Source organism: Homalodisca vitripennis, chromosome 4 (genome assembly GCF_021130785.1).
Source record: "Homalodisca vitripennis isolate AUS2020 chromosome 4, UT_GWSS_2.1, whole genome shotgun sequence".
In the NCBI taxonomy this organism is placed as follows: domain Eukaryota; kingdom Metazoa; phylum Arthropoda; class Insecta; order Hemiptera; family Cicadellidae; genus Homalodisca; species Homalodisca vitripennis.
Genome location: NC_060210.1, coordinates 159349861 through 159374289, shown reverse-complemented (window position 1 = coordinate 159374289; position 24429 = coordinate 159349861). Strand labels below are relative to the sequence as shown.

The 24429-nt window shown below is 33.9% G+C and overlaps 1 protein-coding gene across 1 annotated transcript; it reads left to right on the top strand.

Annotated features, from left to right (window-relative positions):
* The first annotated feature begins 4827 nt into the window (after positions 1-4827).
* LOC124360437 (mediator of RNA polymerase II transcription subunit 29) lies at positions 4828-24423 on the top strand. Its single transcript, XM_046814073.1, has 4 exons — positions 4828-5254; positions 12127-12188; positions 15111-15198; positions 24117-24423. The coding sequence occupies exons 1-4, from the start codon at positions 5072-5074 to the stop codon at positions 24327-24329; spliced, it is 546 nt and encodes a 181-aa protein (XP_046670029.1). The 5' UTR covers positions 4828-5071; the 3' UTR covers positions 24330-24423.
* Positions 24424-24429: the final 6 nt, after the last annotated feature.

The following is a 24429-nucleotide window of genomic DNA, read 5'->3' as shown; positions in this document are numbered from 1 at the left end:
TACAAGTTCAACTTATTTGGTAAAGAAAGAGAAATAGCATGGAGCAAATGGTGGGATAGACAAAAAGACTTTCCTTTCACACAAAAACTGGTATGAATGTTGAATTGAGTAAACAAATTATCAGGAGCACAACCTATTGATTATGTTTTTAATTTTTTGTTGATGATATTATAAATGTTATGGTTGAGCAAACAAATTTATATGCAACTCAGCAACTAGAAAACCAGGTAGATGTAAAACCTTCTTCACGGTTACGACTCATACTATGAAATACTATTTGAAATACTCTTGACAATGTGGCACCTTGCAGACAACAATGAAGCAGGGAACAACCGACTTCATAGGATTTAAAATCTCATGAATATGTGTATTGAACGGTTCAAAGAAACTTACACACCTGGAAACAAGATGTGTGAGGACGAAAGTATGATTGGATGGAGGGGCCGCCTGGTTTTTCGCCAATACAACCCTAGGAAATGTCATCGATATGGTATAAAACTGTACAAATTATGTGCTAGCAAAGGGTACACATGGACATTCTCTATGTACATAGGTCAGGACAGATCGGAGAATGACTGGAGCACTTCAGAAAATGTAATCTACAAACTCTTAGGTGGATTACTTGATAATGGCACAAATCCAGCACCAGGAGGATTGATGCGAAAGGGTCGAATCTTATCACTGACAACTGGTACACCCGTGTACCACTCGCTGTAGGACTCTTGGAGCACAACACTCATCTAATTTGCACTGTTAGGATTGATCGGAAGTACTTACCCCCCCAGAAGTGAAGAAAGGTGATTCTGTTATAAGAGAAACAGCAGAAGGCATTGTCTTTTTGAAATGGAAAGACAAACGGGATGTAGCCCTGCTATCTACGATTGCTTGAGAGGGGATAAAAAAAACGAGGCTGCTACAAGGCCAGGAAGATCAGGTGTACAGGGCCCCAATGGGAACATATCAAAGGCAAAGCAGGTATTTATGATTTGTGATACCTGTGAAGGTTAACCATTTATGTGCCGGACTTGCTTTAACAATCATGTGTAAGAACTGATAACAAAACCACAATTTAGTTCATTTTATTTTATAGTATTGTTTTGACATATTTAGTAACAGTATACAATCTGTACAGCCAGTAATTTTAGATTGTAATTATAGAGTTTATACATGACAAAATATTCTTCAAGTTTATTTACAGCCTAAAAATGTAGTACTTTTTAGCTTTTTTTAGCTCAAATTATACGGCTGGGGCCGAAATTCAAAGTATTTTTGTGTTGGTCCAGGCCACAGTAATGTGTTTTAAATGCTAAATCCCATTTATATGTGTGCGTTTTTGATACACATGGCCTAGACCAAAACATTGCATGTGTATCAGAAATGATACACATGGTTCTAGTGGCAATCCACTTGTGTATCATATATGATACACATGGCAGTCAATGTGTAGACTGTAGGCTGTCTGTGGGACACTTTCCCTCATAGTGTTTCGTCTATAAAGTTTAGTGTCATTGAAGAAATAATTCTTAAGAAGGATGCCCGGAGTGGTATCGTCGTATATGTTTCGAGTGGAGTTGTACAGTCATATGTATGTACCATCATAACTAAGTTTTAGTACACCAAAATAAACGTCCTTTTATATTTAATTTATTTTAGTTATTATGCAAAGAACTGTCATAGTTAAATATGTGTACATAGTTCTTCATTATTATCATAGCATAAGTTAAATTTTGTTTTATTTTACCGAATATTTGGTAGTAGATCTCAAAGAGTGTTTGTCTATTTATTTCATTTGTCATAGGCACACCTACTTCACATGAACATTTGAGTGAAAGTTGGCAAGAGAATACAAGTATTGATAAATTGTATCACAGTAATAAATACCCTCATGGAAAAAACAAGATTGTTTTTTTTATAAGGGATATTGAATGGCTATTACTTTCGGTAAAGACTGGAATGTTAGGATACAGAACAGGGTAATAATATCAAGGAATATTTTTTTCACTTTGATACATTTTAAACCAACTATCAAACCAGAAAAACTATAATAAGAATTAGCTAACCTTATAAAGACAGACTTTTCCAATGAAAGGAGGAAGAGGAGGAGTCTGAACTAAGTCTACACTGATGTTTTCCCCTACCAATCCTGCTGTAGCTGCTAAGTATGATACTGATTATGTAGGGCTTGTCCAAATTGTGGGGGGCGTCATTTTGTCTTTTGTGCAATACATAGATTGAAAAGTTGTCTATTTGATAAGTTGATATTTTTATAAGCTACAAATAAGTTACTTAAGAAAAAACACAGAAAATGAAAATTTAAAAACCATTACTTAAGATTCAGAAATTTATAATTGCGGGAAGATATAAACTACTTAAAAGGATAATTTTTACAATGAACCGTTTGAAAAGTTTGGTGGAAATCTAGAGCTACGTTAAAAATTAGAATTGAGGTGACTCATCAAACTAGATATAAAATAGTCTGAAAGTAAATAATGCTCATTTTTATAACTATTTTGATACCGCAAATTACTTTATAGATAATTTTCTTAATCAAGTTTGTAATATAGAATTAAATAATAATGAACTAATTAGGTGTTCGATAAAATACAGAGATTACTTTTGTTGATAGTTAATGCCGAATTACAACATTGATCCTATAAAAAAAGTGGTTTTATTTTCTTTAATATTAGATTGGCGCTTGTTGGAAAAATTCAAAGTCAAGTAACAAAACAACCAGTATAATATTATAAAAAGTTTTACTACTAACTATTTGAAATGTTTCATTTAGAATTCCAACGGTACTTATTTCAACGAAATCCATCAATGCATAAGCGAGCACCACCACTTTAAAGGTACGCTTAAACGAGCTGGGAACAGCAAACATTTTGTCTTTTTCAGGCACCAGTTGTTTTACATAGGTTATAAAAATTTTACAAGAAACTAAATATTTTCAATTTTTGAAACGATTCCGTCGGTATAAGCTTGTACAAGCCAGGATCACCAAACATGTCAAATATGGGAAGTATTAGTTATTTGTTGATCCTGGCTTGTGCAAGTGGTCGTGCCCGTTTATTTATTGACAGATTTTATTAAACATAGTACCGTTGGAATTCTAATACAATTGTTCAAATAGTTGGTATCTAGTACATTTTTGATAACTATACTGGGTGTTCTGTTATTTGACTTTACAATTGCTAACATATGCCATTTTGTTAATATTATAGAAAATAACACAATTATTTTTTCTGATATTCATTTTATCTATTCCAACCTTTGGTAGCGCACCCAGAAATCTTCTCTGGTTGGTGCTAGGGACATCAAAGAGTTTGGATATGAAAAACCATCCAGTTTATTAGGGAAGGAAGGTTCGGGGGCCCTCCCCTGGGGAATTGTTGAAATATTAGGGAAAAAAGAAAGAGGATAATTTATTAACACAATAAAACACAAAGACGATCTGTGCAAGAGAAAACTATGGCTGCATCAATAACAGAATTGAAGTATAGAGCTACATTTGTTTATACTTTATTTCCATTTTCTAATATTGTATTTGATTCACCAAGTGAAATGAGTATACAATGTAATAGGAAAGTAATAGTACAGAACTGTTTACAATAGAGCATACAATCCAAATGTAAAATAAAGTACACTCTTGTAAAGGATTTTAATACTATTACAATTATTCCGAATACAAAACACTATTGGTTCACCGTCATAGGTATAACGATAGCATTGTGAAGACTGTAAAAATTTAAATCTGTTTACATTTGTTTGCATTCTGATTACATTTTGAAGTTAATTTTAGAGTCTATGACCAAAATAAGAATTAGGATTTTTGAATAGATTGAGTCTGAATCGGTCTAAATTTAAACCATATCTGTGCTGTAAGTTGTAATCATGATTTAAATGTGGAAATTATTTTTATTTAAAAAAACAAACATTGTCGAATGAAAAATGAGAAGGGAGGCTAAGGTTAAGATCCCACTAGATCGGAAATGCTCTCTTCAACTTTCATCTGGTATAATTCACCAGACAATCACCTATTCTCTCTTTTGAGTAAATACTCTATTAAAGTTGATAACACCAGAACATCTCCAAAATATTAGTTCGCACTTCAACGTTGATTCAAATAAGCTTAAGTAAACGAATTTAAGAACTTCTTCGAATGAAAATGTAGAAAGAAACCTCATGGCAATAATGAGTATTTCATTTCGGTCAAAATCAAGACGGACCCCTAAGAAAGTTACGGAAACAGAGCTACTTATTGGATTGCCACTAAATGTTTAAGTATTATGAACATTTTTGGAGGTTTGGGAGTAAAATTCCACAATATTCGATTTAAAAAGGTTTAAGAACAGGTCATTGGAGCAGAACCATTTAAAACCTTAGTAATATTACTATACTATTCTAACAGAGTACTAAAGAGAAATTTATTTAGAATAAGGCTGGTGTCAACCGTGAAAAGAGTGACAGCAGGTTTAATGATTCTGTTTTAAATGATTTTCAATATGTTTTGAAAGCTCATTAATGTATACTTGCAACAAAATGAACGCGTCTCACTCAGCATATAACTTTTAAGCATTTAAATGTATCTATATGTATATACATATACATTTAAATGCTTAAAAGTTATAAGCTGAGACGCGTTCATACGTACCATAAAGCATTATAGCAACATAATAGCGTAGCATAGTAGCGTTGCATTATTATGTTCATTTTTAGTACAGGGCAATATTTTCTACACACTACTATGCATGGATCAGAATCAGTTTAGAACCACATATCTTTGATGAACTGCGTATATATCTACGTAATTGTGGTACACAGAAAAAAATATCCTGTTGTGTCCACACTAGTAAATACAAATATTATCAACAACGAAAATAGGTGGTTTGTTTTGTTACCACTCTTCCTTGAGTGACGAGATCAGCATAACAACTTTATGAATTATGTGTTGAGTATATACTAACATTTAGTACTGAGTGAGTGTACTGCTTAAAAACAAAGACGTTTTTATATTTTATTTATTATATAATAAAATTTGTGGTTAATCATTGATTAATCCTATTTTGAAATAATGAATCTGCCACCTATTCAGCAAGGGCAAGTGTTACAGCCAGGTATGGGTCAACAATCACAACCCCAACCTCAACAACAAATGCAGCCTCAGATGCAGCAACCCCAACAGCATGCACAAGAAAAACTAGACAATATTTCTAAAGTTAAATCTTTAATTGGACAGTTAAGAGAATCATTAGCAGTAAGTATGTTTTTATAAACTTTAAAATTTATTTTAACTCTTTGAGTGTCACTGATTCTTCTGTCTATTCAAAAGTGACAGATAGGCTAGCTTATTTTATGGCTAGGTTTAGGATAAGCGGACAAGGTTTTTTATATCGATATTGACAAATGATATTACTTAATTATAGATTTCAATATAACTGACTGATAGTGACTTTTTTAACAATAATTAATCTGTATCAACTATGAACACTTTAATATATTAAACTATTTTCTTTTATAAATAATGACAGACAGTCGTAAGCTTGCGGAGGACCATGAAACGAAGTTTAAAAAGTGGCATATCAGTCGACCTGTTACAAATTATCTCTGTGAGTATTTGTGCAGAAGAGAATTACGGTTTTCTAGAAAAGATGCTTCAACAACCTCTCGAAAACAGTTAATCATTGCTACACATGACAAAACATAAAAAATTACGCATATTTCGTACTTCCTGTTATAAATGTGTTTTATGTTGATATCATTTTATTATTATTGGGTAGGGTACGATAAGCGGACCCAGTTTTTTCTATTGAAATTGGCAAACGATATTACTAATCACAACCATCGACATAATCAATCGATACTGATTAATTATTTTGAACAATTAACTTAAAAAAACCTACATCAACAGCTGTAAAAACTTTCAAATAACACACGTACAGTAATATTTCAATTTTACGTATATAAGTAACATTTATTATTAAAAATGGCAGTCAATTTTAGAAAACTACATGACATTGCTTTGAAATATGATGAGACATGTTTTAGTGGCTTCAACATTTTGGACTTGTACTGAAAAACTCTTTATGTGAAATTTGTGGGAAAGAAACAACTGTAACTGTGAGAGGAGCAAATATGTTCGTCTTCAGTTTTCATAATTTTGGTTATAATAATTTGTTTGATCACTGTAAATATTAAATTCATATTTAAATTTAAAACATATGATTGTTATTGAGGACTATAGATACTTTTATATAGATTGTAGTCTAGAATTGTAGATGTGAATATAAGGTATCGATGATTACATTCTTCGATATAAAAAAACCGGGTCCGCTTATCGTACCCTACCCTTATTATTTAGCCTATGAGTTTTTCCTATTTCCAGTTCTAATTGTTTGTTTGATCTTTAGAGCTCATTTATTATTTATAAGATTATCACTATGTATACTAGGCTATATTAGTTATTTTAATTTAAATATGATTGTGATTATGGCTATAGATATGTTGATATGATTTAGGCTATAAACGCGTATTATTCGATAAATGAATATTAAGTATCAATGATTGTACTGATCGATATAAAAAAACCAGGTCCGGTTATCGTACTCTACCCTATTTTATTACCAAGTGTATTGAAAAGTTCCAAACATATATTTGAATAATGTTTACTTTAGCCACATTACCTAAAATGGCTGTAGTAAGCTAGGCAATAATAATTTATAAGCATAGTTATTTACAATCAATTATTGCCATTTCCTTAGCTATTTTTGTTTTATTACATAACAAAATTGTTTAGAATTAATTCAAACACAATAAAATTATTTGTTTGATATTTAAGTAGTAGCTGTAATGTCAATGATGAACATGCTTTGTTTATGTCACTAGCTGTCAGACATGTTAATCCTTCAAATTAGCAAATTTTACACTCCTTTATTTGTTGCATTTGGGGAGACTTTAATAAGCAGCCTACACTCGTTATTCGATTGCGATTATCGAACAATTCGATATACTATCCAACTTCGATATGTAAAAATCATATAAAAGAAGAGTTATAAATAACCATAACAAGAAGAATCTCGTACATTACAACTTTAAAAACAAATTTAACAATAACATAACAAAATCAACTATATAGCCCAGACTTAGATATCAAAGAAACCTTACAGTATTACCACTTGCCCAGCTTGATATTAACGAGTAATCGCTTTTGTGAAATGGAGGAAAGAATTCTCCCCATGGGTTACCAGAAGCCAAATTCACATGTTGAAGCCACTTAAACAGTCACTTGTGAGAAATATCTCACATATTTTCCTCATATTCATTGTTATTTTCAAAGTTTAGAAATATTATTTACTTCTTGCTGTTTATTGTTTGCATTAAAATTACTGTACGGTAACTAATAAGTTGAAATCATATGCTAAGTTAAATAAATTGTAATATCGAATTATTCCTTCAGATAAAAACAGTCGAACCATTTGATAATAGCAATCGAATAACGAATGTAGGCCGCTTATTATAATCTACCCTTGCATTTAATAAATACAAATACAATAATTTTTAACCCTTTTGAGTGCCACTGCCGGTACTTTGGTAATATCCGGAGGCTACTATTTTTGGAAGATTTTTTCTTACTGGAGACAATTGATGAAACTTGGTTATTTGCGTACTTGTTTTACATGATGTAGGTGCATATCTTATACAGTGATAAGAATTGAAAACATTATAGTTTACTAATAGATTGTAGAAGGGTGTTAATAGATATGGTGATAATAAGTTTGTCCCACTTTTTTTGTCCCACAGTGTATGTTACTAGTAGTACCAAAGTTAAAAATAACCTGGTACTTTGGGATTATACCGACCACACCCAGACATGAATCGTTATTTCACATTTCGTTTCTACTGATTACTAGATTAGCGTAGAACAATATTTCGTCAATATAAAACAGGAATTGTCTTATCGCAAACCCCTCCCCATCCTCAGACAGAGGTCAAAGTCGAGCGTCTAGTAGATAATGTGATTGCAGAGCCTCGCCGCCCGTTCAGCTGGTGCATCGCTTTGTTGTACTTTCGTGTTTTACCTCTACATTTCTCCAAACACAAAAATTTAACAAAAACAAACATTTACCAAACTAAACTCTTTATTAAAAAAACACTCAAAACTTGTTTTTATTCTTGATCACATTCCGCCACCCAAAATGCGAGTGCCTCCGGCCATCAGCGCGGGCTTCGACAGCACCTTCGGTGCTGCCCCGCGCTGATGTCGACGAAAGAAAAACATCCCTCGAGATAGTACCTATCAGTAAAATATCAAACTCTAGAGGGGCTAATCAGAAATATAAATTGAATTGAAATGGAAAGGCAATTATGTACCGTGCAAATCACGTGATGCCGCGCGGCCTGCCGTAATCAGGATTCTCGAGAAAGATAAGATAACAGCGACAACAATACCGATCACAATACCTGGAAATGCTTGTAAGTTTGTAATTTTGTAATTGAAGAGTTGTTTTTTCGTTCTATCATGTTTGTTTCTATAAATTTCTATTTTTGTGTTCTTCATACTGGTGTGGTCGGTATAATCCCAAAGTACCAATAACCTTTATGAGCGCTCATGTGATCTGAGCTTGAATTTGGGTACTATCTCGTGAGATGTTTTCTTTTATTGCCAGACCAAAGCCTGCATTGATGACCAGGGGCATTTCTGATCGGTACTGTCCTGACCTCAGATTATTTTTCAGATCGTCCAATGTGATCTGACGTCGGAAAAGTTGGATGATCTGGGACATGATCTGAGGTCAGGAATGTTCCGATTGGTAATGCTCCTGGTCATCAGTGTGGTGCGGTCTGTGGTGGTGCCTTCCCGCACTTCAGACGATAAAAGAAAAATATCCTTTGAGATAGTGCCTAACTTCAAGCTCAGATCACATGAGCACTTGTAAATGTTAGCTTTAACTTTTTCTATTTATAATACATATGGATGTATTGTAAAGTTTAATAACCTACTTATATAGCCTAATATCAAATAGTAGACAAGGACAGAGTGTCCTCTGGATAATTACCAGACATCCACTAAATACTACTTTTGGCTGCAGTATAAGTGGCCATCACCACAATCGAACCATCAATATTTTCATGATTGCCTAAGCAACTGAAATTAAAGTGTTGTATCGAATTATGTTATAATTGTTTCAAATTATAGTATAGTTCAGCTGTGTTTTACTTCAGAAATTAATGATAAAATAAAAAAAAAATTAGGTTTTGTGTATTTATAAAATGTAACAAACAAAAAAGTGTAAATTTTAGTTATTTTGGTATTATACAGAGGCCACTCCGTCATTGTCTACTACTTGTTACTGATACTGTGCAATGTAAGTAGGTTTAGATAAGGTTATCTTAAATATGTCATTAGTAATAGGGTCATTCCACATCAATTCAACCAAAGAAAAATCACTTTCTCACCCACCATCTCAGATTTTGATGAAACTTAGCTTGTTTGTTCTACCCATGAAGATAAGTCACCATGCCAAATTTTAACACTCTACCTCTTACCATTCCCTTTTTATAGCCTTTCAAAGTTTTGCATTTCCGCAAATTCTAACCTATGGATATCGCAAAATGAAGGACGCTTACGTTTCGAAAATAATTTGTAACTTTTTATTTACCATAAAATCTCCATTAAAATTTATAGGCTTATTCTTAAAACAATGAAGATTCTAGAAAAAAATACCTTAAACCTCTAATTTAACCTACTAGGGCTGAAAAAAATATTTTGTTTGCATCTTTGTATTTTTTTTAAACGAAGACATAGTTTAGCGTTACATTAAATATCGTCGAAAGGGTATGTGATAATCACAAAAACTTTTTTTTCTAAATAATCCTTATGAAAGTTATGAAAGCAGCTCAGTCTCGTTCTGATGACACCGCAAAAACTAATGTTGCTCGCATCGGGTTTGTACACGATTTAGTTGCTGCTGAAGCTAAGTACCATAATGATTGCTTTGTATCATTTTTAAAGCTGACCCATGGAGGCTAAGTCTGCCGTCCTCAAGATGAAGCATTGTATCTCGCCATGGGGGAAATATTTTCATATATTGAAAGTAGTGATGACTGCCAGTTTACGTTAGAAGAATTAGAAAATATTTGTAAAAACGTAAGTGTTGATAACAGAAAAAATAAATTACGATTGGAATTAAATTATGGTAATAGAGTCATTATTACTCAGAAACTAGGACAATTGACATTGTATATTTTCTTGTTAATTATCATGATATTATCAATCAAGATTGGAGTGAAAAAAACCTAAAGGCAAAGAAGAGCAATTGAAGGTCCTATCAACTGCGGCAGCAATTATTCGGGAAGATAATTAATCGGTTCAATCATATACCGTACTGTTTTTACATGCTATGACTGGCTGTGATAAGACATCAGCAATGTTTCGAAGGGGTAAAACAACAATTTTTAACTGTTTGAATAAGAAAGTTTTATTACTTGTGCACAAGCTTTCGAAGATATGAACTCTTCACCAGAAACTCACTTTCTTCTGTCTGTATATGGAGCTCCAAAAAATTACTTCCATAGACAAATTACGTACATATCTTTTGCAAAACAAACACGTAATAAAAAAACATGTGCAATTAGTTTGCTTTCTCCAACCGCGGCATCCGCTCACCAACAGTTTTATCGTGTATATTACTAGGTTCAGGTGTGGCTTGGTAATGAACTAGACCCGGAAAAATGGGGTTAGAAGCATGTCATTAATGCATTGGAACCAACCCACACGCTTCTTCCACCTGCACCAGAAAAACCTCCTTAATTCTGTTTTTTGCAACTGCAAAAAGTGGTGTAACTTAAGATACGGCTGCAAAAAATAGGCTTATTTTTTTTTACTAGCCTGCACCACTTGTCAAGGCCAATCGTGTTCAAATGTTGAATCTCCAACAGAAGAAGGTTTTTACATGAACGACAAAACAACTGATGTATCGCTGTTAGTACAATTTACGTCTACTCAAGAAGTTGAGGAGGAAGAAGAAAATACAGAGAGAGGGAAGAAGAGGAAATAATTAATGACAATGATGATTAATAAAATATATTTACAATCAAATATAACGGGTCTTGTCACTCGAGCTGCACCTGATTGACAACGACCACACTGACAAGAGTGCAATGACCGAGAAGAAGAAGAATAACCAAACATTCATTAAATTTTACTGGAATAGACTGTGGAATAGGCCTACCGGAGAAACCACATTTAAAAAATCGCGCTAGGTACACTACCTTATAGGTGGCGTGGAAACGTGTTCATATTATAGACAATACAGCGTACGAAAATTTTGTAATTTTTTTTTCTCAAAAATGGTTAGTGTTATGAAAAAAGCATAAGGAGCATTTTTGTATATAATTGCATGATCTACAAATTTTGTCTGACATGTTTTTTCATAAAACTAACCGTTTCACAGAAAAATTCAAAGAACCTATTTTTGTGAAATTTGACCTTGAATAAAAAAATTGCAGACATGGTATCGATGGGGACTTTTCACAATTTCATAACAATGGTGTCCCTAACATCTATGCAAATTTTCAGCTTTCTGGGAATTTTTGCAAGGGTCAATGTCTAAATTGACCGGACTAATAAGATAATTCTTAATATAGTAATATAGTGAAATTTTCTTATTTTGCTGGAAATAAGCTTTTAATCTAACAATGTTATTTTATTAAATCATATTTATATTTTGCAGTTTTACAGGTGATGTAGCAAAAACAGTGCAAAACACCTAAAATAGCCTGGCATCCTTTAGTACTGCCAGTGCTAAGTACTCCAACATTCTGTAGAGCAACTGTTGATTTTTGTCTGGCACTAAGAGAGTTAATACTTAGTTCTTTTATTAATTTCTAGAGATTTTAAATGATGTCTTTCAAGTTTTAAAGATTTGTATCAAGAGCTTGATTTTCTAATGATACAGAGTAGAAAATAATGTTTGTTTAATAAATAACTTATGTTTTAAAGAGTAGGCAATTGTTTTGTACAATAAGTATGTCATTGGTATTTTAATTAACATTGTAATATTGCATTAAAATTGGTAGGCTACATATAGATATTTTTCATTTTTCCAATTGTTATGTTTACATTTTTAGGTAACATTAAAGAATGCTGCTCATGCATTACATCAAAACAGCCAAGTTGATGTTGGAACAGTGTAAGTGTTACCATTTATTGATAATTTATATTGTATGATAGTTTATACGTTTATTTAACTGCACAATAAAATAAAATAGTGAGTTCTGTAAACAAACAATTTTTTACAGTAGCCTGTTCGTAATTTTCACTAAATAATGTGTCGGAAGTAATAACCATTTTATAACAATAAAAGTGTTAGTAAAAAGTAAAATTTCCATTAAATTAGTTTTTAATTTACAACTGGCCAAAACTGATATTTAAGTGTACAGTTATTAACATATTATTTTAGAGTAACCTGTTAGTTTTTCTTCAAATGTCTGATTTATTCAATATAAAAAAACCAAATTTACTCTCAGATTAAAAATTATGGATACCCGAGTATGAAGGTTACCACAAACTAACCAGTAGAGCTAACAGGAGTTTTATTAAAATTTATCTTGTTTATTTGTGTGTTTAAAGAAACATACGAAGCAAATTATTTACAAACAATAACTTCTATTTTTTATGTAAGTAAAAACGAAAAAAAGGTACAGATACTTTTTTTCTAAAATAGTAGGGGAACAAACAATTAAATTAAAAAATATATTTAATGATGGCGATTGTTAATATAAGTTGAAATATTAAATTAATGAAAAATAGCATGAAACAGGTCCACATAATTCTCATTGTCGACATAGTCACATAACATCAGGGGCAGTTTGGGATTGAAATATCCATGCTAACCTTATTTTTGCATCCCCAGATTACATTACTCACCCTTTCCATTCATATCACATATCCAGCTTAGTTATTTTTTACGTTGTAGGCTTGTATTGTTGTTTTGTAATAAATATCCAATCCATTATGATCATGTCTCCAAACTTTCTAAATTCTGTACATAGTGCACTGCACAATTGCCACAACCGACATTGTAGTTTCTAGTAGCAGCTACTACGAGGTATGGCTATTAAGTAACGGGACTGATATTGTAAAAAAATTTATTTTCATTTTAAACATAAGTACTTATTATCACCTTCAATATACACCCCTTCTCTATCCCTGCAACGCTCCATGCGAATTTTCCATTGTTGGAAACAATGCTGAAAGTCATCTTCTGTCAACTCTTTCAGGAGTCTTGCCGCTTTTTCTTGAACAGCTTCTAAGGATTCAAATCTCGTACCTTTCAATGCAGATTTCACCTTAGGGAAAAGATAAAAGTCTCATGGTGCTAGGTCTGGTGAGTAAGGTGGATGTTCTAACACTGGGATGCTGTACTTGGTCAGGAACTGCTTGACAGATAACGCTGAATGAGCTGGTGCATTGTCTTGGTGCAAAATCCATGATTTGTCCTTCCACATTTCGGGTCGTTTTTTCTTACTCTTTCACTTAGTTTATTAAGTACCTCAAGATAGTAATGTTGATTAATTGTTTGACCTTCAGGAACCCAGTGAAGGTACACAATCCCACGAATGTCTAAAAAAACAATCATCATTGCTTTAAATTTTGACTTGCTCATTCTTGCTTTTTTGGCTCTCGGTGAAGTTGAGGTCTTCCAATGCATGGATTGGTGCTGTTTCCGGATCATAAGTAAAAAAACCACGATTCATCACATGTTATTATTCTTTCCAATAAATTTGGGTCAATGGCAAGACCCAAATATATAGAATATATTCTTTTTTGTGTATTTTCAATGGCATTCAAAGTGTCAGTACAAACATTTTTACGAGCTGCTTGTTGATCAATCGTAAGAATTTTTGGTACCATTTTTGCACACACTTTTCGCATGTTCAAATTGTCATGTAAAATTTGCCGTACACATTCTTTATCAATGCCTACAGATTCAGCAACTGCACGAATGCTTAATCGTCGGTCAGACCGAATCAAATTAGCAACTTTTTCGACATTGTCTTCCGTTTTCGATGTTGAAGGACGACCTGGCCATGAATCATCTTCCACGTCTTGTCGACCATCTTGAAAACGCTTAAACCATTCAAAAACACGAGTCCGCGATAAACATTCACTGACATACACTTCTTTTAGTAAATTATAGGTTTCGGTAGCGGTTTTTCCAAGTTTAACGTGAAATTTAATAACAATTCGTTGCTCTATTATTACGCTAACCATTTTTCTGGCAAAACAAAATAACAACACTTACATAAATGAAGGTTATGATACAACGATGTTGTTTACAGAAACGAGACTAACTGCATTTTGAAGAGGACGTCTCAAACTACACAGCTGTTGGTCATTGTTGGTTGGCGCATGCGCACTCGTTCCACTGCAGCGTCAGTCCCGTTATTTAATAGCCATACCTCGTATGACTTGTTTAGTGTTGTACCATTCATGAAAGACATTTTGTAGTCAGACAGTATGATTTCCATGCTGAATTAACATACAAAACAAGTCATTTAAACTTTTTGTGAAGTTTTAGTTGAGTTATATTTACTTTCTGTTTTAATAATATGAATAACATTAATCACTTCATTACACACAAGATTTAACTCTAATAACGTACTTAGGATAACCAACCACATTCTAGATATTCCCATTCTTAGTTCAAATACCTTTTTACAACAATAAAACTATAGACAGGTTTCAAATGCAAGTTCTTTTTGTAAGTTTCATAAATTCTACCCATAATTTTACTGTAAAATATATATGAAAATAAATGAAATGAGATGAACAATTGTATTTTAGGTTTTAATTAATTTATATTTATATTATGTGTCTATAATAATACATATCAAAGAAATGTATATTTTTGATGTCTATTACCATTTTTCTTAATTGGAATAAAATTATTCCCTTCTTAATACAAATATGTAGTAAATAATCATTGTTATTACTATATTGTTGGTGATACAATATTATTTACATATACAGATAAATTACATTGTTCAAACATTTTTAATTTTTATATAATTACGTAATGTAATTATCACTTACCTGTGTTTATTTACAGGAAATCTGTAGACATGGCTCCCCCTCCAAGATTTGATAAAAGCATGGAGGAATTTTACTCCATATGTGATCAAATTGAACTTCATTTGGTAAGCTCATATACTATGACTGATAGTAATAAGTTGTATTTTCAAAAAAATACAAAACATTGCAATAACTCAAATAAATCTGAAAGTGTATTTCTAACATTTTAACTCTTCCACATTGTGACAGATATATTAGAATGGTAGATTTTGACCAAAACACCAAATAAAATTATATCCGATATTGTAGATTGTTTGCGAAATTATTAGTTAACAAAAGGCATTTGAAATGCCAGGTGCACGCCCCGTGCTTATCGTGTTTGCCAAGGAAGTATTTATAAACAACCCACCCTGCGGTAGAGGGAGGAGAGTGCCCTTTGTCTAACTTCGACCACATGCTCATCAGTTCTGCCTCTACTACAGAGCCATAACCAAACGTATCCGAGGTGTTATGGCTATTTTTATCAATAAATACACTAATTTTAAGTAAAATGCTGTGTTCTATACTTTTTTGCTTCTGCTTTTCATAATTTAATTATAATAAAAATTAGCTTTGAGCATAAAGAAATAAAATTTGTTACTTGTCTTGGTGTTATAGGAAAGCTAATGGATTTATTAGTTGCGTGCGAAGGGTTAAATATTGTAATGCACAATATGTAGTCTGAGGTTGAGATTATCCCTTTGACCTCCAGTCACTTTATACCTACTGAGAAGTGCCAAGGTAGAATTGGTTGGTGTTACAGGTTTTGTTTTGTTTTGAAACTCATTGTACATTTTTGTTTATAGAGATAACTAAATCAATATTGTCTTGTTTCATAGTAAATTGAATGATCTATAAGAATACATATACAATTTAAAATAGGGGAGAGTGTTGTACTTATAGACAATTTTCAGAAAAATATTCTTTATTCATTTATTTTTTAAGATAATATGTCTCAGATAAACTTAAAATTGGCATTGGTTATAGTGTAATTTTCCGTTTAATTTAATCCTTACAGTTTGGAAGTTAAAAAAAATGTGATAATAAGGTGCAATGTGTCCAGAGGTACCTCAGGACACCTGTGTTGTACCTTTGGATGTATGGTTTTCAATGAGTAAATTCACAAATTTGCATGATCAGGTTTAGTAGCTAATTGAATCAAGGAAAAATTTGTATACTAAATTTATTAATAAAAAAGAGTACATGATATCATACTTATTGTTTTTATATTATATTAATAAATTAAATTTATTAAATGACAAGAAAAATTGTTCCCCCAATAATGCTATGACATTTTTGACAGAAAATTATCTATTAATATTGTAATGTATGCGGGTCGACACTGTACTCTCTATGGGTCGGGAAGAATAATTAAACTACACATTTAGAGTAACATTGCTCTAGGACCGCTCGTAAAGGAACGGACGGGACGCGGGGGTTACATGACGGTGTCTGGTGGTGGACTCCGGGTGGACTGCTGGCTGGCCAGCTTGGACCGTTGGTTGTAGGGTAGTGGCGTGATGTGACGTCACAGGAGAGCAGCCTATGAGCATTCTTTATTCTTTTAGACCACATCGTATGTTACATCGCCTGACAATACATACTGCCAACATCACTGGTGCAGACATTAAATATCACTATGGATACCTACCAACTTAGTACTTCTCACACTAAATACACTACAATCCTCCCCCTTAAATACATAAGTCCCCTACAATTTTAGAAATTTATCAATTACAATTTGTCTTACAATTCTCCAATTTTAAATCAATTACAATGAATAAGAAAATTGACATTATACTCTTTATTTTTGTAAGTATAGATTATAGAGAACAAAACACAAACTCAATATAATCATTTAACACAAATCACAAACACTTCAATCAAAACCAATAAATCAGAATATAGCAATTAATAACACATTGAATGAACACAATTAACAAATCGATAATAATAATGCTTAAACAATATTAATTATATACAAGTCACAATTGGGTTGTATTTACAAGTCCATTTTGACTAAAGGTTTACGATCCCTTAGTGGGTATCGTCTAACAGGTGTCATTTGTTTGGGTGAAACGCTGGAACTGTTATTGTTTACATTTGTACGTGGGCTGGGGCTTTGCCCCTGAGCGTTTCTGTTATTGTTATGGTTTTGCGGAGAGGGGGGCAAGGTCGTTGCTAAAAGTACTGGCGACCTTGCGCTCGCTCTGTCCCGCGACTGTATATCGATCGTTTCCTGCGTGTGCTCTGTTGCCACGCTTGCGTCTGGGAGTCTAGGCATTGTTGTCAACTCAGACATTTCCGGACTACACTGTAAACCTACCAACTGGTCGATATGTCGTTTCCACCTCATGCCCGTATTCAGTTCAACTAAATACGTGACTGGTCCTAATCGTGAAACTACCACACCTGGTATCCACTTATTTCTACCTCTGTAATCTCTGGCTATGATTGGTTGTCCAATAGCTAACTGTCTAGTTTTACTACCCCTATAGTACAATCGTTGTTTTTCTTGATTATCTGACATTATTGCTTTAACATTTGGGCGAATTAAATCTAACCTAGACTTTAGCGATCTGCCCAACATTAATTGAGCTGGCGATAGATTGGTAGTAGAATGCACTGTATTTCTATAAGTGAACAGGAAGTTACTCAAAGCTAATTCTAAATCCTTGGAATTATGAAGAGCTGTTTTCAATTTATTTTTAATAGTTCTGACTGACCGTTCTGCCAAACCATTGGTTTCTGGGTGGTATGGTGGTGAAAACGTGTGTTTGATACCATTTGACATCAAAAATTCTTTAAACTCTTGACTGGTAAAAGGTGGTCCGTTGTCGGACACTATGTGGTCTACAATACCATACCTACTAAATAATTCCCTTAATTTCACAATCGTGTGAACAGCTGCCGTTGAAGCAACGGGCAACACCTCTGGCCACTTAGAGTACGCATCTTTTACCACCAAAAATAACTTGGACTGAAAAGGTCCAAAAAAATCAATATGAATTCGAGACCAAACTCGTTCCGGAACATTCCAATGATGCAGGAAAGCCTTGGGCGGTTTTGCTCGTTCCTCCAAACAGGCTGCACAGCTGTTAGCTAGTTGTTCTATGTCCCGGTCGATATTAGGCCACCATACATATGCACGGGCTAATGCCTTCATGCGAACAATACCTATGTGTGAAGTATGCAATTCGTTCAGAATGTTTATTCTGAACCTTTTAGGTATTACCACCCTGTACCCCCACATTAGGATTCCTTGCTCCAAGGTTAATTCCGACTGTCTAATTTCAAATGGCTTTAGATCTGGTTCAGTTACAATAGGCCAACCTAATTCTACATAGGATATTACCTTTTTGATTTCACTATCTACCATTGATTCTCTTTTTATGTCTACATAGCTTAATGGTATGTCATTTTCAGCTAAACACTGCAAATAGGTACCTATGACATTAATATTAAGGTCATCATCCGAGATTTCATCTTTAATCTCACTATTTACAGGTAATCTAGATAAACCATCGGCATTGCCATGGTTTTGGGACTTAACATACACAATCTCATATTGGAAACCACTTAAAAACAAAGCGTATCGTTGTAACCTACTGGCTGCGAAAGCAGGTAACCCTTTCTTTGGTCCAAAAATAGCCACTAAAGGCTTATGATCAGTCTTTAACAAAAACTGTGTACCATATAAATATTGACTAAATTTCTTAACACCAAATACAATGCTTAATGCTTCCTTATCTATTTGTGAATAGTTTTTCTCAGCGCTATTTAACACTCTACTTGCGAATGATATAGGTCTTTCTGTACCGTCGTATTGAATCTGACTCAAAACTGATGCAATGCCATATGGACTAGCATCACTGGCTACCACTAGTGGTAATGCAGGATCATAATGCGCTAAAACTTCAGCAGAGATTAACTTTTGCTTAATCTCTTGTAGTGCCTTCTTACATGCTAAATTAAATACAAAATCGGTATCCTTTCTTAACAACTGATACATTGGGGTTAAAATAGTGGATATCCTAGGAATGAAACGTGAATAGTAATTAACAAGACCAAGGAAGGCTTTAAGCTGTGTCACATTTTGAGGTTCAGGTGCCTTGACAATTGCTTCAACCTTACTAGGTGCGGTATGCAACCCTTGTTTACTGATAACAAAACCTAAATATTCTAAACTGTCACAGAAAAATTTACATTTGTTCTTGCTCACTGTGAACCCATTGTCTTCAAGTCTTTGACACACTAGTCTAAGTCTATGCATGTGTTCCTCATTGTTTTTACCTGTTACTAGAATGTCATCTAAAAATACAGTTACCCCCGGGATACCTTGTAATGTTCGTTCTATTATTCTCTGGAATATTCCCGGTGCTGAACTGATACCAAAACATAGGCGATTGTAAGCATACAATCCTTTGTGTGTGCTAATTGTACAATACGTTTGACTATCTACATCTAGTTTAAGCTGCTGATAAGCTGAAGATAAATCTATTTTAGAGAATTTTTCTCCGTTTTGTAGGCTGGCAAATATTTCTTCAATTTTCGGTAACGGGTGTCGGTCTACCTCCAAGAAAGGATTTACAGTTATTTTATAATCCCCACAAATTCTTATTTTCCCATTAGCCTTAATAATTGGTACAATGGGAGTCCCCCATTCACTGGTATCTACTGGTGAAATAACGTTCTCTTGTTCTAGTCTAGTCAGCTCGGCTTCTACTTTTTCTTTAAGTGTAAAAGGTAACGTCCTAGGTTTAAAGTATTTTGGTACTACATTTTCTTTTAACTTTAATTTAACTGGTGCACCCTTGAAACATCCCAACTTATCCGTAAATACATTTGGAAACTCATTGTACAGTAATTCTACTTGTTTGTTGTTGTTGACAACAGACGGATTGACAGATGTTTGTTTGTTTACCTCTACAAGTGTGTTGTGGCTTCCACTGACAGGCGTGCATGCGTCTGCCGCGCTGCCGCCTGCAGTTGGCACAACCCCCACCATGCTCGTGCGATCAGCTGACTGTACATTGTTTACATTACTAGGCACTCTAACTGTTAAATCTAATGCTTGCATCCAATCACGCCCTAACAAGGGATTAGCCCCATTAGCTACGATGTATAAAGCTAATTGTTTCTCTTTACCTTTATGTTGTACATTGACCATAACCTTACCTAAAGGCCTGATCTTTTCATGTGTATATGAACTTAATACTAAGCTAGTTGGATACATGTTTATATTTCCTAACTTAGTCTTACAATCTTTTTCTGACATAACTGAAACACAAGCTCCACTATCGACTTCAAATACAATTTCCTTACTTTCCACTAATAACTGTACCGTTATTGGCTCAATTTTATTAATCTTAGTTTCTATTTCTTTAACCGTAAATAGATTGGAAATGTCATACACATCGTCATTGTCTTTATGTTTCCAGTGATTATCTGAACCGGACTCTGCTGATTCTTTACTTTCCTCTACATAGTGCTGCCTACCTTTATAAACATATTGCTTTTTATTGCTGTAAAACTGTTTCCCTTTAGCTGAAGGCTCCTTAGACCTATTTGTAAAAACATTTGGTTTGTTCTCATTAGGTTTGTTAACATAATTTTTCGATCTACAAACTCTTTCAAGGTGTCCCTTCTTTTTACAATGATTACACGTGTACTCACGAAACCGACATTGCGATGCTGTGTGTGATCCTCGCTTGCCGCAACAATAGCAGGTGATGTCTCCCAGCGCCTTCCCGCCGTCCGATGACCGTCTCGCTGCGATGCTCGCCGCCTGTGTCCTTTTCGGTATCGACCCGCTGCTCTGCATCCGGTGAATACGTCCTCCTGCAGTTGTCATCTGGGCCGCCCCCTTCTCAGCAAATTCCATTGCAGTAGCTAGTTGCACGGCTTTTTCATAAGTGAGGTTCTCCTCCCCGAGAAGTCTTTTCTGTATCTGTTGGTCTCGCAGACCCGCGACTAATCTGTCCCTTAAGTAGTCTGGCAATTTATCACCAAATTCACAATACTTAGATAACTGTTTTAAATGCACAATATAATCGCTAACCGTTTCATGATCCAATTGATTCCGCCTACTAAATTTAAATCTTTCCGTGATAAAAGAAGGCTTGGGATGCAGATGATTCGCTATAGTGTCCACAATTTCCTTGTACGACTTGTCAGACGGTTTGTCTGGTGTAATTAAGTCTTTCAGTAACGTATAGGTCCTTACACCCATAACTGTCAACAAAGTGCTTAGTTTCTTTGAATTATCGATATCATTACAATCAATAAAAAACTCAAATCTCTCTATATAAGACTGCCACGATTCTTCCGCACTATCAAAATAACCCATAGACCCGATAGTTGCCATTTTGTTTTCTTGTACACTCCGTAATAACTGTTTAAAATGTCCCCGGTAAAAATAATCGTCTAACGGCATTAATTGCAACGATTAAAATCAGCTTGTGCGCTGCTTACACCCAGAATAGTTTATATCGATCGGCGTACCTTACTACTCCCGACCGTTGGAATGTCCGGAATGTCCTTGCACATTCGCGGTTATTTGCACGTGTTCATTACGATAGTTGCCCTTCCGCACTATATCACTGTAATTCACTGTTTCAATGTCCCGAATGTCCCTGCACATTCGTTGTTATTTGCACGTGTTCATTACGCTTGTTGCCCTTCCGCACTAAATCACTGTAATTCACTGTTTCAATGTCCCGAATGTCCCTGCACATTCGTTGTTATTTGCACGTGTTCATTACGCTTGTTGCCCTTCCGCACTAAATCACTGTAATTCACTGTTGCAGTTGTTTTCCTCGTCGCCACTGTAAGCGACGTTCCACTGTTGCAGTTGTTTTCCTCGTCGCCACTGTAATGTATGCGGGTCGACACTGTACTCTCTATGGGTCGGGAAGAATAATTAAACTACACATTTAGAGTAACATTGCTCTAGGACCGCTCGTAAAGGAACGGACGGGACGCGGGGGTTACATGACGGTGTCTGGTGGTGGACTCCGGGTGGACTGCTGGCTGGCCAGCTTGGACCGTTGGTTGTAGGGTAGTGGCGTGATGTGACGTCACAGGAGAGCAGCCTATGAGCATTCTTTATTCTTTTAGACCACATCGTATGTTACATCGCCTGACAATACATACTGCCAACATCACTGGTGCAGACATTAAATATCACTATGGATACCTACCAACTTAGTACTTCTCACACTAAATACACTACAAATATGAATCACTTAAGCTGCTAAGGCTGAAATAATACTTAACCCCATAAAAATCTTATTAAATAGCTTCTTTAAAGCAATAACTTATATTTATTCAATTACCTAATTGGTCAATCAAGTCATTATGAATTTAATGGAATCTTTACTATCGTTATATTTAGACTCACCAACAAAATATTGTTTTCTCTAATTTATTTCATTAGAATATTAATGTGAATATAAGTGAATAAACACAAAAGTAAATGATTGATGAATTGTGCCTTAAAGATACGTGTGTTCTAAGTAATAATTAATATGTAAAAGATACAACATCATTGTTGTATATCATATTGTTCTGGACACTGTCCAAAGGTAGAACAAATGCACTCATGAAAGTAAAACAAGCTTTGACCAACATTAAGGTTAGGTATTAGATCAATGTGTTAGTCTGCTGCAAAGAGTGATTTCAGAGATTATAATAATATGTAATAATACTTATTTTTATAGAAAACAAAAATATCAAAATTTATCAAATCGTACTAAAAATACTTACTTTTTGTGATATGAAACAGTATTCCTTAAGTAGCAAAATCCAATACAGACTCGGGAACAGTTCCCTCCAACTGAGTGGTTTTCAATGCTTCCTCTTCACATAAGAAGCGAGAAAAACTAAATTCCACTACTCGTATTAATAAAAATAAAAATGTCCACAGGTAAACTTGTCCAAAGGTACAACACTCCCCTATAATTAATTATTTATTACTTTTGAAATTAACAAAACTTTTAAATTTGTTTTGGAATTTTAATTGTATTATGCAATTAGGAACGAACTTTTATACATGGAAACGTATTTTTATTGAGTTTTATTTTTACTATTTTAAAAAAAAGAGATTACAAAACTATACATATGTAGATCAAAAGTTAAGATTGTAAATAAATACAGTAGAGTCTCGGTTATACAACCTAAACCGGCCGTGGCAAGGTCGGATAAGCAAAAAGGTTGAATAACATGGAAAATAGTAAAAACTATGTTGAAATTATGTAAAGACCCCCCATACACGATCCAACCAATTCGCGGACAATAATTTTATTGTTCAATTATAAATTCAAAAAGCCTAATTGTTAGAAATTTTATCTAGTGTATGGGAATATATGAAATGATAATTGTTTGATGGGTCTGAATGTTTATAAATTCAGAATATTGAAACAATGTGCGGATATGAAAAAGCATCCAAAACAAAATACAAGCTCTCTCAGATCTTAGGAGTTAAGTTTTCCTCAACCATGGCTCTATTTTATTAATTTAGAAAAGTAGACCTAGTCAAGAAAGGATTAATTTTACTATATAACATTACTTTTGGCAGCAATAACGCAGAGAATTTCCAAGCAACTAGTCTAGCCTGCAAATCTAAAATCCAAAAACAATCAATTCATTATTTAAGAATTTACACAAAGATAACACTCATTACAAAACACACAACAACAAATTACTGCATAAATTACACCACAAACAATTACTTCAATTAAATATAACTCATTTTAGTAGATTTTCAAACATTAACAAACAACTTACAAATGTTTGCAAACTCAGAATTCGTCTGTTTAGATAGAACGTAAGCGGCTGTCATAGACCAAAGCAGATTAGTATTAGGAGTCACAGATTACATGATCGGTAATGAAAACTCCACTCAGAAGATCAGCTTGTTAGTTTATAAACTGCTGTTAGTTTTTGTTGTCATAGGTAATATCAATTGTCTGATATGGACCTTTGAAAACTTTTTACTTTACAGAAAACATCAATAGAATGCATGAATCAAGGAGCAAGCAGTCAACGATATCTACCGCTAGCAGTTGCTGCAACTCGCACTGAGCTCATCCCCAATCAAGACATGAACATTCTGACTTACCCACAATACCTGTCAACAGTGAGGGCTCAGGTTCTCTATGCGAAGGAGGTGCATGACATGTTACTTACAGCAGCACAGAACATTTCTGCTGAGTGACATCTTATATTTGTCTTTGTACATTGTTTTACTAATTTAAGAAAAATTGTAAATTTTTGAACTAGAATAAAAACAATAAATGCAGTTTTAAGTGCACATT